The sequence below is a fragment of the Canis lupus genome, chromosome 29, assembly GCF_011100685.1.
Source record: "Canis lupus familiaris isolate Mischka breed German Shepherd chromosome 29, alternate assembly UU_Cfam_GSD_1.0, whole genome shotgun sequence".
NCBI lineage: Eukaryota > Metazoa > Chordata > Mammalia > Carnivora > Canidae > Canis > Canis lupus.
In genome coordinates, this window is record NC_049250.1 from 20,142,538 (window position 1) to 20,156,954 (window position 14,417).

General features: G+C 38.2%; 1 protein-coding gene and 2 pseudogenes across 1 annotated transcript in view; 2 read left to right on the forward strand and 1 right to left on the reverse strand.

The window, feature by feature from the left end:
- The first annotated feature begins 1,451 nt into the window (after positions 1-1,451).
- LOC100688174 lies at positions 1,452-7,757 on the forward strand (annotated as a pseudogene).
- Positions 7,758-9,412: 1,655 nt separating this feature from the next.
- Positions 9,413-14,417, reverse strand: part of TRAM1 (translocation associated membrane protein 1) — a 34,068-nt gene continuing 29,063 nt past the window's right edge. Inside the window, 1 exon segment of the mRNA NM_001003267.1 lies at positions 9,413-10,989. Within this exon segment, the coding sequence (NP_001003267.1) occupies positions 10,916-10,989 (74 nt within the window). The 3' untranslated portion in view covers positions 9,413-10,915.
- LOC119866767 lies at positions 12,595-13,136 on the forward strand (annotated as a pseudogene).

Here is a 14,417-nt window from a genome sequence, read left to right on the forward strand (position 1 = left end):
GGGAACCTAATAGCATCCTGTTGTTCTCCTCTGAGGGCATCAGACTTCCAGGGAAAGAATTCGACCAGCGTTTTGCAGTCTTTATTTTTCTTCTTTGCAACTTCGGACACTGCTGACACTCCCCCTTGAAGCCCTTTTGGTTGGTTTGCACAACCTCTAGCACCTCTTCACCTCTTTCCATTCCCTCTCAGGCTCCCTCAAGGATGTGGTTTCAATGATTGCTCCTTACACATCCATGACCCCAGGCTGTGGCTCAGTTTCTTTCAAGCCGTAGCTGGTTGCCTTTTTCAGTGATTGATTGATTCATTAGCTCACCCATTCATTCATCATCCAACGCTGTACAGGAAGCCTGAAGCAAATTCTCCTGATTCAAAACAGCCTCAAGGCTTAGGGGAGCCTTCTCTCAGAAACCAGACAGTCTGGTTCAAGTTCAGCCGTATACCTGAGGTCCTTAGTACTTGCCCCTGCTCTAGAACTTTCCTCACTGTTGATATTATTGTCTGGGATGTCTGCCTCTCACACTAGACTATGAGCCCTTGAAGGTAGGGACTGTGTTCTAGGAATTCTTGTAGACTCGTAATATCCAGAAAAAGGTCTCTCAGTGTTATTGAATACATTAAAATCCTATGCTATTTTACTTTACATGATTAATATTTTATAGTTTGTAGCTTTATCTTTGCAAAACTCTTTGGAAGGAAGGACACTGAAGATCAGATCAAATGATCCTCTTGCAAGGGTGTGTGGTGGAACACAGTGAGGAGCAGCCACTTGGTCAAAGACCCGCGTTCAAAGCTTGGCTTTGTCACTATGTCACTTCACCTTTCTGTAAAACAGGGCTAATAATCGTACCTATTCATAGTTTCTTTTTTTTTAAGATTTTATTTATTTATTCATGAGAGACACAGAGAGAGAGGCAGAGACACAGGCAGAGGGAGAAGCAGGCTCCATGCAGGGAGCCCGACGTGGGACTCAATCCGGGGTCTCCAGGATCACACCCTAGGCTGAAGGCAGGCGCCAAACCGCTGCACCACCTGGGCTGCCATAGAGTTTCTGTGGAGGGTCAAAATAAGGTGGAGGAACACTTAAAATAATAATTGACACATGGTAAGACTTCAGTAAATGCTACCAATTTTTGCTGAATTTCATACAGTCAAAAAATTCACCACGTTTTTTAAATCCTTATTTTGTGTGCACTAAGAAGAATGCTGGCGATTATGACATGCCACTGATTGAAAAACCCATTCTCAATCCAGAGATGCTAACGTATCGGGGGAGAACATTTTAGAATCAATAAAGTACGGCATTATTTTGCCTTATGTAAAAAAAAAGATCACGGACAATAAAGAATGGGCTATGGGAGAGTATTTTGGGAACAGAGGTAGGAGAGGCTGGTCCTTTGCTATATGAGGATATAAAAATGCAAATATCATTTCTTCCATTTCAGATGCAAGATGCAAGCCCCTGGAACCCTGCTGCACATGGGGAAAGATGAAGATGGAGTGTAATTAATACAAGCTCTCCTCTCAAGCACAGACATTTGCAGAGCTAAAGGAGGGTCAGAACAGGGGAGGAACACATCAAAACTAAGCTTCTCTGAAACGAGAAGCACTAATTGTAAAATAGCCTATATAACTGATCGCGTCAGGTTTTTCAGCAGTTGGTAATACCAAGAAGAAACAAATTGCTAATGCTTTTTAAGGCCAAATTCAGATCAATGGGTGAAGCTCTGGACCTACATCCAACTCAGTGCCCCCCCTTGGGCCATTCAGTGGCATCAAATCACAGTCCCGTGTGGGGCTTCTGTTTGGAATTTTGAACCTCAGTGTGTGAAATGTGAGAATACTATTTTAGATGCAAAGGCAGATCCTGGAACACAGCTGAAATAATCAATGCAAAAAAAAATCGCAGGCTGAAAGTCTTTCCTTTAGTAGAGAATTTGCGACATTAGGTTTAAAAAAAAAAGGAACAAATGTCAAGGGCGGCTGGGTTAATGAGTACAGAGAGTACAGCTGCTCTTACCTCTGGAGACGAGAGCGCTGACGTGGATGGAGCGTGAGCGGAAAATTAGGGTGGTGATTGCAGCAGCCCCTAACGGGCACTTACTCCACATCAATAGATAATGGGGTGTGATTGGCACCGCCTGCTGAACAAGAGATGCTGGACGGTAATTAGAACGTTGGCCCTCGTCAAAATACAGTAAAACAAGGAGAGCAGTGATTACTTAAACCTGAAACTACAGTCCACAAGATGGCTTTGCATTTTAAATTCTTTATTGTTTCAGTGTTTATTAAAACAACAAAAAAACAACCCAAAAGCCATACAAAATTAAGATGCTCTATAATAGAAGAAAACATGAGATGAGCCTGAGCTGTCTGAATAATGGCCAATGTTTAGAAATGTGCTTGCTCCATAAATTTCAATGCGCATCACGGTGGAGTATTTCTTTTCAGAAAAAGATTTCTTTTTGGTAAATGGCTATCTCCGGATCTCCATCTTATTCCACTGTATCGTTTCTGCACTGAGGCAGAACTGACCCCCGTATCATAGTATCAACAGAGACATGACTTCAAGGCGTGAACCGGGCTTTCTATTCACTGAGTGCAGTTATGTAAGTTATTTTTAAGATAAAGTTGAACCGAGCCTGGCTTCTTTTCCATTTTTTAATTTTTATTTATTTATTTATTTATTTATTTATTTATTTATTTATTTATTTATTTATTTATCTATCTTTTCCATTTTTTAATTTATTTATTTTTTTTCTTTTCCATTTTTTTAAAAAAGATTTATTTATTTGAGAGAGAGCACGAGTGTGTCCATGGGGCGAGGCAGAGGGAGAGAGAGTCTTCAGCACGGAGTCTGAGGTGGGGTTTGATCCTACAACGCTGAGATCATGGTCCTGAGCCAAAACCAAGAACCAGTCACTCAACCGACTGCACCACCCAGGCACCCCAAGCCTTGCTTATTTCTTTTGAATTTTTCAAAGCTTCTTATGTGTATTAGGATTTAAGTATATTACCAGTCTTCTAACATTCCTAGTAGTCTTCTAGGCCTTAATCCTACAGAATGGAATTTACCTTTTTTTCCCCCTTTACATTTTAATTTAAATTCTAGTTAACATATAGTGCACGATTGGTTTCAGGAATAGAATTCAGTGATTTGTCACGTACATACAACACCCAGTGCCCATCATGACAAACATCCTCTTTAATACACACCATCCATGTAGCCCATCCCCCACCCACTTCCCTCCATAGGGCCTCTCAGTTTGTTTTCTATCATTAAGAGTCTCTTATGGTTTGTTTCCCTCTCTCTCCTTTTTAACCCTTTCCCGTATGTTCATCTGTATTGTTTCTTAAATTCCACATATGAGTGAAATCACATGGTATTTCTTTCTCTGACTGATTTATTTTGTTTAGTATAATACACTGTTGCTCCATCCACATCATTACAAATGGCAAGATTTCATTCTTTATGATGGCTGAATAATAGTCCATTGCATCTTCTTTATCCATTCGTCAGTCAATGGACACTTGGGTTCTTTCCATAGTTTGGCTACCATTGAGTAATGCTAGGCTATAAATATTGGGGTGCATATATCCCTTTGAATCAGTATTTTTGTATTGTTTGGGTAAGTATCTAGTAGTGCTATCGTTGGGTCATAGGGTAGCTCTATTTCCAACTCTTTGAGGGACCTCCATACTGTACTCCAGAGTGGCTGCACCAGTTTGCATTCCCATTACAGTGCACAAGGGTTCTCCTTCCTCTGCATCCTCACCAACATCTGTTGTTTCCTGTGTGGTTAATTTTAGCCGTGGAATTCACTTTTTAAAAATCACACTTAATTTTTTATTCTTCATGTACTTAGCATATTTTGCCTTTCTGATCTAAGTAATAAATGACCTGTATCTTATAGTTTTATTTGTTGTGAATGAAATCAGCAAGAAAGAGAAAAGAACACTCTAATTGGTCAGGAGGTCACTACTAACCTAAATTAGGTAAAATTGCATTTAAAAAATTATTCTTGGGGTACTTGGGTGGCTCAGTGGTTGAGCATCTGCCTTTGGCTCTGGGTGTAATCCCGGGATCCTGGGAAGTCCCACATTGGGGTCCCCATGGGGAGCCTGCTTCTCCCTCTACCTATCTCTGCCTCTCTCTGTGTCAGTCTCTCATGAATAAATAAATAAAATCTTAAAAATATATTCTCTGGGGATCCCTGGGTGGCGCAGCGGTTTGGCGCCTGCCTTTGGCCCAGGGCGCGATCCTGGAGACCCGGGATCGAATCCCACATCAGGCTCCCGGTGCATGGAGCCTGCTTCTCCCTCTGCCTGTGTCTCTGCCTCTCTCTCTCTCTCTGTGACTATCATAAATAAATAAAAATTAAAAAAAATATTCTCTAATTGTACTCATAAAAAAGTTTGATCATAGTTTTTCATATTTGATGAAGGAAAAAATGATTACTCCAGAAGTCAGTCATTAAGTAGACAACAGAGTAAGGAACTTAGTCTTCAGATTTTAGTCCATTTTATCCATTATCCACACTTATGTATATATGCCCCCCCCCCCCCCGCCACACACACACACACATACTGTTAACAGCCAGTGCTTCTGGTCCATTTGCTGAATTGCAATTTGTAGGACATTTTATGAGATTAGTTCAAGTATATTGATAAACATAGCTTGGAATACACTCTTTTCTTATCCCAGGTAAATATTCTTATTTACCTGATGGACTTTGATTCTTCCCATTAGAAAGTAAGGGAACTCCAAGCAACTAAAAATTCTCTAGAAGTTGTACACACCGTCTAAATGAAATTATGGTTTCATAAACCCTAGGTATCTGATTTTTAAAAAATCGTTCTTTAGAAACTATGCATGCTCTTTGCTGCTTTTATAATTGTTGGATCACCATAAGTGTAAATGATTCAGTATATACTTGGATGTTTGATTTATGAACTTTTGTGATGGATAAGCATGCTTGCAGTCTTGCAATGATTAAATGGCTGTAATGTTGGCTTGAACATCTCATGCAACTTTATTGGCCTGTCTACTGAAGAGTAACAACCATGAAACACTGTACTTGCATTAGAGTACATGAGTGCTCAAAACCTTGTATAATGGATCATATATGGAGAAGCAGCAACAATTAAAATTACTTAATATTATTAGCCATTCCTTTACTGTGTTTTTCACAACCTTAGGAACTGACAACTAACACTCAGTGAGCATCAGGCATGGAGCTATGCACAATTTATATGCACTATCTTAGTTTGCAGAACTACCTGGTGGGGTAGCTGCTATTAGGTATCTCAGGAAACTGAGACACAGACATGAGATCACACAGAGTTATCAGTGAAGGAGTCAAGATTCAGACTCTGGTCTGCTAATCTTACCATTAAGTGCTTATTAATGTTAACAAAAATCAACAAAGTTATTACTTGAATTGGTTGAAGTTTGGAATGTTTTGTTTTTTTGGCTCACTTACCCTCAAAGTTACTAATAGTCATGATTTAGACGGTGTGATGGACCTAAAGTTTTTAATTTTTTTTTTCTGATTCTTTTTGTTTTCAGGACATCTAAGTGTTCGATTTCAGCTTTAAGCAAACACAATTATTTTCACTAAGAATAGTTAGGCTAGACAAATTGGCTTAGCCTCTTCCTGAATGGTATTGAATAAAGCTGGTTAACGTGTGGCATGTAGATACCTAGCAGAGCGCTTTTTGTAAAGCAAATCATGCTTAAATACAGGACTGGTTTGTCTTTGTAAGTACTAGCTCTCTGCTGTCTTCACAAGCGAGAGCAAAGCCACGGAGATGTGTCGCTTTCTGTAGGTGGCTAATAGCTTTTAAAAAGTGCTCAGTAACCAGATTAACAAGGCACTATTATTATGAACTTGTCTTCTTGCCTCATTTCATCCTAGGGGATTGAGCTGTATTCCCGGTTTCTAAAGCACCTAGAGACTCAGTCCAGTCCCATTCACTCTCTTCATGTCCTGGGTTACTAGTCTTTCATTTTCCCAACTAACACTTGCTAATGTCTGCTTTAAAATTCCCAAACCTGCCTTGTATTGGAATTTTACAGTAGATGATTCTTAATGAATCACCTATCACACAGCAAGGGTGATCTTTGGACAGAACCATCTGTTTAAGCATTACCCTAGAGTTTCCTTCAGGGTTACTTTTGAAATCATTCCTTTAAAAATGTAAAAAAGGTGGGCACTCCCTATGGGCTGCAGCCTGCATGTCCCACAGCCTCAGTCTCCGTGGTCATCTCCTCCAGGCATGGCAGAGGGCCTCGCCTCATTATGGAGGCAGCGTGGCACAGCACTCTCAACTTTTTTTTTTTTTAAGATTTTGTTTATTCATTAGAGACACACACACACACACACACAGAGGCAGAGACACAGGCAGAGGGAGAAGCAGGCTCCATGCAGGGAGCCCGATGTGGGACTCGATCCCGGGACTCCAGGATCACACCCTGGGCCAAAGGCAGGCGCTAAACCGCTGAGCTACCCGGGGATCCCCAGCACTCTCAACTTCATGCTCCACATTTAAACTGATGATGAGACCATTCTAAAAGGCTTCCAGTCCATTTTCCAGGAGCAAAGGATGACAGAGTCTACCCAGCGGGCAAGACCATGGTTATTTAGCAACCTACATAAACCAAAATGGTAGCTCTGCCAATTTGAGAATTATCCCTAGGGGTTGGTGGTGTTGGACCTTGGGTTATGACGGCAATTCACAGGGCCAAGAAGTTGACAGTCTTTTGAACAAGGTAGAAGAAAGAATGAAAGAACTGAGGACAGTATTGGGCAGGGGAAATGATTACCACCCACAGTTTGAGGAAAGGCCATAGACAGATACTGGCCCACAGATACAGGCCCAATGGTGGCCTGCTTTTTTCTGACGTAAGTAAATAATGTATGATGAAGATTCACCTTATAGAACATTAAAATCCTACATTTGAAGCAATTTGGAAATATTCTCAATCTTAGTGGGGGTGTTAACCCAGCAGAGAGTGATTTGGGAATATGTAGGCCATGTAGGTGGTGGAAAAGACTACAGTGGCAAAGACCCACTCATTCTAGTGGGTGGAGATGGGGGCATATTATGTGAAATTATCAAACTGAAACCAAAGGTGGTCACTATGGTACAGAGTGACCCAAATGATGGTCCATGGATGTGAGAAATACAAGCGAGGGATGCTTGGGTGGCTCAGTTGTTGAGCATCTGCCTTTGGCTCAGGTCGTGATCCCAGGGTCCTAGGATTGAGTCCCGCATCAGGCTCCCCTCAGGGAAACTGCTTCTCCCTCTGCCTAGGTCTCTGCCTCTCTTTCATGAATGAATACATTAAAAAAAAAAAAAAACATGCAAAAAATGTAGTGATGCCTGAGACAATCTTAAAGGAGACTGGTCTCAGTTTCTAGTAGAAGACTGTATTAAGACTGTATTCCAGTGCTGTAGAGATGCCAAAGAAGGGAGAGACTGTGATTATGTGATTAATGATTTGAAAGCCATTCCAATCTCTACATCTCCAGAAGATTCCACATGGGAGTTTCTCAGACTGATTCTTGACCTCTCAATCAAAGTACTGAAACAAGATGGGAAACGTATTACACAGAATAACTGTCAATTTGATGAAAGCCCTGTCACTCCCTGAACCTCTTGGGTGCCAGTATTGTCCTTTGGGATTCTGAGATCGGCTCTTCCAATCACTTGGAATGTGGATATTTTTCAGTTTGCAAGAAAGCTGAACCTTGAAGACCAGTATCTCCTAATCATGTGTGCAGTAAAGAGCCCTCCTGACCTTCATCTGCTGTGCATGACATTGAAATGATTCATGCAGTTGTGAATTCCTTCGTTTTAATTATTTTTAATTAAAAAAAAGCAAATGGAAAAAGTATTTTGATGAGGTTGGGTGCTACTTTTTAAAAGTCAGCTAAAGGATGATTACATAGCACAAGCAAAGGCTGCTAAATGCATGGAACCCATAGAATGTGATATATGTTACTTTTTTTAATGTGTGGGCTTTTTTTTTAGTTTGGTAGATTTCAAATTTGGTCGTTTGGAGGCGTGAACATCATCGTTTTGTCCTGGAGGAAAGTTCTTGATGGTATTTCTTTCCCAAGGAATTGACTTAGATATTAAAATTTGGTGCTTATAAGAGAGTTAAGAAAAAAAAAATAGCAATGCTTTGAATAAAATTGTGAGAAAAAATGCAAAGATTATTAATACAACTATCACTTAAAAACAAATTTTTGTTGTCCATATGTAGACAGGCAGTAGAACTAGTTTTCAGTGAAAACATTTGGAAACACCTTGCAGACACAAGGTGTCAATGGCTATTGCTAACAAAATGTGCAACTAAAAATTTCTCCTGTGTCTTTACCTATAGAAACTTTGTTTCAGGATTAGTTCTGATTTTGACTGTGTGGAGTTACTGAATTTTAGAAGAATGCACTTAATACTTTTGTTCCACCTGGACCACCCACAAGCATATTCTAAAATACAGGCAAAAAGGCATTTACAGAAACAAGGACTGAATCCCCAAATGGCAAAGCAACTAGTTCAAGGTTACTCAATGAGTCTGACAGCTGTCCTGGGTCATGGTCCTACATGCTTGCCATCAGGTTTCAAAGGTGACCTGTGGTCGGGTGATAGTAACACACTCTGCACGATCTGGAGGTCAGTAAGGACTTTCCTGAAAGCATTTGGGGCGAGGGGATTTAGAGCTTATACAATTAACAATTATACTTGTATATATATGTGTGCCTATAAAGTTTTAGCTACATATAAAAGAGTTTTTCTTTTCCTAAACCTATAGTGTATGGAATAGAACACAATGCTGTTAGGTAATTCCATAGAAAGAAGTTTCCCCAGCCCAGAAAGTTGAGACACATTCATTGCATGTTATATCCCCACTGCAAACATTCTTGGTGCATCATGAAGCATATTTACATATAAAGGGTTGAAAAGTCCTGTAGTAAAGAAACACCTTTAACTCAGTAGTCTCTGAATTTGGTTACTAACCATTTTTCCCTCAATAGCATGAAACTAATCCTCTTTTTTTTGCAGAATACTTTTTTTTGGAAAGGCTGTTCTTTATTTTTTTTTTTAAAGATTTCATTTATTTATTCATGAGAGACACACAGAGAGAGAGAGGTAGAGACACAGGCAGAGGGAGAAGCAGGCTCCATGCAGGGAGCCTGATGTGGGACTTGATCCCGGGACTCCGGGGTCACACCCCGAGCCAAAGGCAGATGCTCAACCACTGAGCCACCCAGGCGTCCCGGGAAAGGCTGTTCTCAAGGTCTATCAAGAGTATGCTCTTTAAACATGGTACATTTTAATGAGATTAAATCTTAAACAGCATAAAAACTTGCCAACAATAAAGAAAACGTCCAGGATACAGCTTGTGAAAGTAAAAATTTTATTTTGTTTGATTTCTCAATGTATAGTTCAATATAATGCCAGTTTTTATTGGCAAAAATTTGGTTCCACTGAAACTCCATGATGCTACAGAGAGCTACTACTTTTTCCAGGAAGTAAACAGCTGGAAATAGAAAGCACAACTTTCTAGCAGCATGGCAACTTATTAAACTGCAGACCTAACAAGCCTGCAACTTTTATACTAAAAATGGCACAAACATGAGCTGGTGACAAAAGTGAGAAATGGAGAACAAGATGTGAACACCAAAAGGAGCAGTATAGGTACTGTGAAGACAACAAAAAAACCAAATATAGCTGTAAGAATTTTTAAGGATAATTATAGAAAAGGGAACCAAATGTTTTACTCAAATGTTTTTTAGAGCCTTTCTGTAGAGATACAAATATATATATATATATTTATCCAAAAATATGTTTTATACAGATAAATGCTTCTCAATTAAAGATGGGACCAAAGCTATAGTTATAACATAAAGCACTGTCTTTTGTAAGACTATTTATCCAACTGAATTTTCAATTTCTTTAAGATTAGTGCAGTAAATGTTTCCAAATATAATTACCCGACATTCTTTTATAGATATAAATTAAGTAGGCATTATTTTTAAAAAGGGTTTGCAGGTTAAACAATATTTTTCTAAGATGCTGTGCATATCGACCTTATAAGCCCCATTAAGAATCATTATTAATAAACATATCAAAAAGGGCTATAGTCGTATTTGCTTCTTTATAGTAAATATTTAATTTTCTGATTTTCAGTTTACAAGTGTTGAAAATGCTCAAGAAAGGATTTTACTTCACAGGTACTTTTATGTTCATATATTTTTGATTCAATATATATGGCAATAACTCTCCACACATTGTAACCAATAGTATGTTGTGGTTGTTTTTTAAAATGGGGATGTAACATTAACAACCATTACCTATAAAATAAAGCACACAATTATTATAGTGAATTTACAAATCTTTTTTCCCAGGTGTAAAGACTACAAAAATTCCTAAAAATTAGAGAACACTGAAAACATATTAAAGTTTGACTTCCAACTGTATAGTATTTCCACTTTACCCTGAAAGATAACTTAAAAAATATGACCTTGCTGGAAGAGGCCATCTTGCTAATACAAAAAATTGGTGAGAGCAAGAAATTTTATCACTGTTATGTAGAATTTTTGTAAATAGTTATCTCTCCAAATCATTAGAAAAACATTCAAAGATAAAAAACAAAATAGAATATGGTGGTGGTCCCTAAACTATTTTGAAGGCAGGTAGCTTAGTCTAAGCTAAAATATTTTTCTCACTCATAGTAATCATCCTTCCCTCAAATGCCCTTTAAAAAAATGCATGAAACAACAGTACAATAGCAAGAATCAAAGAGCACAAACTGTATTTTCAAGGACAGAAAAAATCTCTAGTGCTGAAAGATATAGTAAAAAGCAGATTTCTTTGGGGACATTAATCAATTAGATTATAATTCATTATGAAGATTTCTCTTTTCTATTACGGGGAGAGTCAGCTCCATTTGAAGTTACTGTTCCATTTACACCATTTTCTGAAAAGAGAAAAGAATCAGTGTTACTGTTTTTAATAAAGAAATCCAAATTAATATCATCTTTATACATAAAAGTACCTTCAGAAAAGTAAGTTTAAAAATCTAATAAATATCTGAATACCCTTAGGTAAAACTTATTTAGCAGTAATTAATCCTTACCAGTATTTAACCAATCATAAAATCTGGTAACACGTTAAACACAATGAACTAAAAGTAGCAAATTTTTAAAGATTTTATTTATTTATTTGAGATGGGGGGAGGGGGACACAGGCAGGACAGAGGGAGAAAGAATCTGAGGCAGACTCTGCACTGAGCACAGAGCCCAATGTGGGGCTCAATCTCACAACCATGAGATCATGACCTGAGCTGAAACCAAGAGTCAGGTGCTTAACCAACTGAGCCACCCAGGTGCGGGCGGAAGGAAGGAAATTTACTTACTTACTTACTTACTTACTTACTTTACTTACTTACTTACTTACTTACTTACTTACTTACTTATTTATTTATTTATTTATTTATTTATGACAGATTGAGAGAGAGGCAGAGACACAGGCAGAGGGAGAAGCGGGCTCCATGCAGGGAGCCTGACGCGGGACTCAATCCTGGGATTCTAGGATCATGCCCTGGGCTGAAGGCAGATGCTAAACTGCTGAGCCACCAGGGATCCCTAGTAGTAAATTAAAAACAACAACAGCAATATATTAATTACATCTCAATTAAAAATAAAGCATTACTACTGAAAGCAGAAAAAAGTGGAAGACAGAATACTCTAAAAAACAATTATAAGAATTTTAAAATAGTAGTCTTAAGAGTAGTGCTTTTGGTAGCAATAAACACTCTTTTCTCATTTGGAAACAAAGTTTTTGGGGATATGTTTCCTTACAAGACATAATAAAGTCAGTGTTTAGGATAACTCTTATGTTTAGGAGTGTTATATGGCTGCCTTCTTCAAGTTATTATGGAGATACCAATCTATTGATCAATTGATTGATTTATAGCTAATGTCAGACTAATCTTGCCTTCAAAAATATTCATCGAAGTTGGAATACAAAAATGGCTGTTTGAAGAGAAAAAAACAACCCAAGGCTGCTGTGTATTCTCCCATAAGGTATTTGCCAATTACTTGAATGTGCACGCATGAAGCAAGACTCAGAGAAATTAAACAGAAAGCAACTCCTATGCAAGTACAAAGCTAAACAGAGTACTGATTAGTTTCATAAAGACAGGAAGAAAAAAATTTGAATCTACAGTCAGAGAAGACAGACTGTACTAACGGTTGACTTTCTAGGAATGAGGGCAAACTAGAAATAGATAAGCTTTGACAGGACAGAAGGATCTACCCATATTCAATCCAGAGCCTCTATAAAGTCACTAGGACTTATATACATTTTTACATTAAATGTCCAGTATTCAATTAAAAATTACCAGGTATGCCAGAAAGCAAGACCAAATGACTAAAAGCTAAGAAAGAAATCTATCAGGAATAGATCTTTGCTCTTTTCAGCAGCACCAAGTGATGAGCATCTATTGAGACAAGTGGTACAAGCCCTGCAAGATGAGGGGCAAGAGAAAGCTCTACTACAAGAAGCACATGTATGAGCTAGGATGCTCTACCACATACACACAGGCCCAATCTGGGGAGGCAAGAAGAAATACCCTGCCTTGAGGCTGGATGTGGGGAACTTCTCTTGAGGGCTGAGTGTTTAAGTACCAGAAAGGAATTATCAGATATTGTCTACAAAGCATCCAACAATGAATTAGTCCACACCAAGACCCTGATAAGGAATTGTACTGTTCTCATTACAGCACACAGTATTGTGGTATGCGTCCCACTATGTACTATCTCTGGGCTGCAAGAAGGGGGCTAAGTTGACTCCTAAGGAGGAAGAGATTTTAAACAAAAAAGAATCAAAGAAAATTCAGAAGAAATATAACGAAAGAAAAAAGAATGCCAAAATCAACAGTTTTTTGGAGGTGCAGTTCCATCAGGGCAGGCTTCTTGTGTGCACTGTTTGAAGACCAGGCCAGTGTAGTGTGGCTGAGCAGATGGCTATGTGCTAGAGGGCAAGAAGCTAGAGTTCTATTTGACAAAAATCAAGGTCCAGAAAGCAATAAATCCTCCTCCCTCCTCTCTTCGACTCATATAATGAAGGTGTTTACTGTTGAAAAGAAAGGAAAGGAAAGGAAAAGAAAAAGATCCTCAGGTGATCTATATCTGGAGTTATCAAACAGGGACATTAAAAGAACAATGAGTAATATAAATAAATGAACAGATGGAGAATTTCACAAGATAACTAAAATCTTTAATCCTAGAACTGGAAAATATAGTAACTGAAAATACAGACTTAATAAATAAATTTAATAGCAGATTAGGCATAACAAAAGAAATCAGTGAACCAGAAAAAATACTTAGATTGAAATTTAGAAAGAAGGGATGAAAAATGCAGAAGGCATGAAAAGATATAAGACAGGTATAAGAGTTTAACACATATGTTGGAGTCCCAGAAGGAGAGAGAGAATGTGGCAAAGAATATATGAAGAAATTATGGTCAAGAATTTTCCAAAATGATGAAAGAAGCCAAGCCAAGATTCAGGAAGCTCTACATGACAGAGAATAGGATAAATACAAAGAAAATCATACTCAGGCACATCATAGTATAACTGCCAAAAAACAAAGACAATAATTATTAGATTGGATGAAAACAATTAAATCCAATTATATACTACTTAAAAGAAATGCAATTTACATTTGAAGACAAAGAAAGGTTTAAAGTAGAGAAATACAGAAAAGATACATCTTAACATTTTACCAAAAAAAAAAGTTGGTGTAGCTAAATTCAGACATTTACTAGAGATGAAGATGGACTTTCCATAAGAGAAAAGGACAAATTCAACAGGAATTTGTAACCCTAGATTTAGATGTACCTATAATACATGTTCAAAATATTTAAAGCAAAAACTTATATAAGCTACAAGGAAATGTGGTATCTCCTGCAATAACTGATTGAACAAACAGAACTCCATCTACCAAATCAGTAAAGATATAAAAGATTGAATAATACAACTAACAAATCTGACCTGATATACAGCATAATACCCAGCAGATTCAGAAAACACATACTAAAAAAAAATAAAGATATTATTTATTTATTCAGAGAGAGAGAGAGAGAGAGAGAGAGGCAGAGACACCGGCAGAGGGAGAAGCAGGCTCCATGCAGAGAGCCTGATGTGGGACTCGATCCAGGGTCTCCAGGATCACGCCCTGGGCTGCAGGCGGCGCTAAACCGCTGCGCCACCAGGGCTGCCCAGAAAACACATACTTTAGAAGTCTAAACAGAATATTTACCAAAACTGAACACCTGGCTGAGCCATAATGAAAGTCTCAACAAATTCCAAAGAATTGAAATAATTCAGGAACAAAAAGAAAA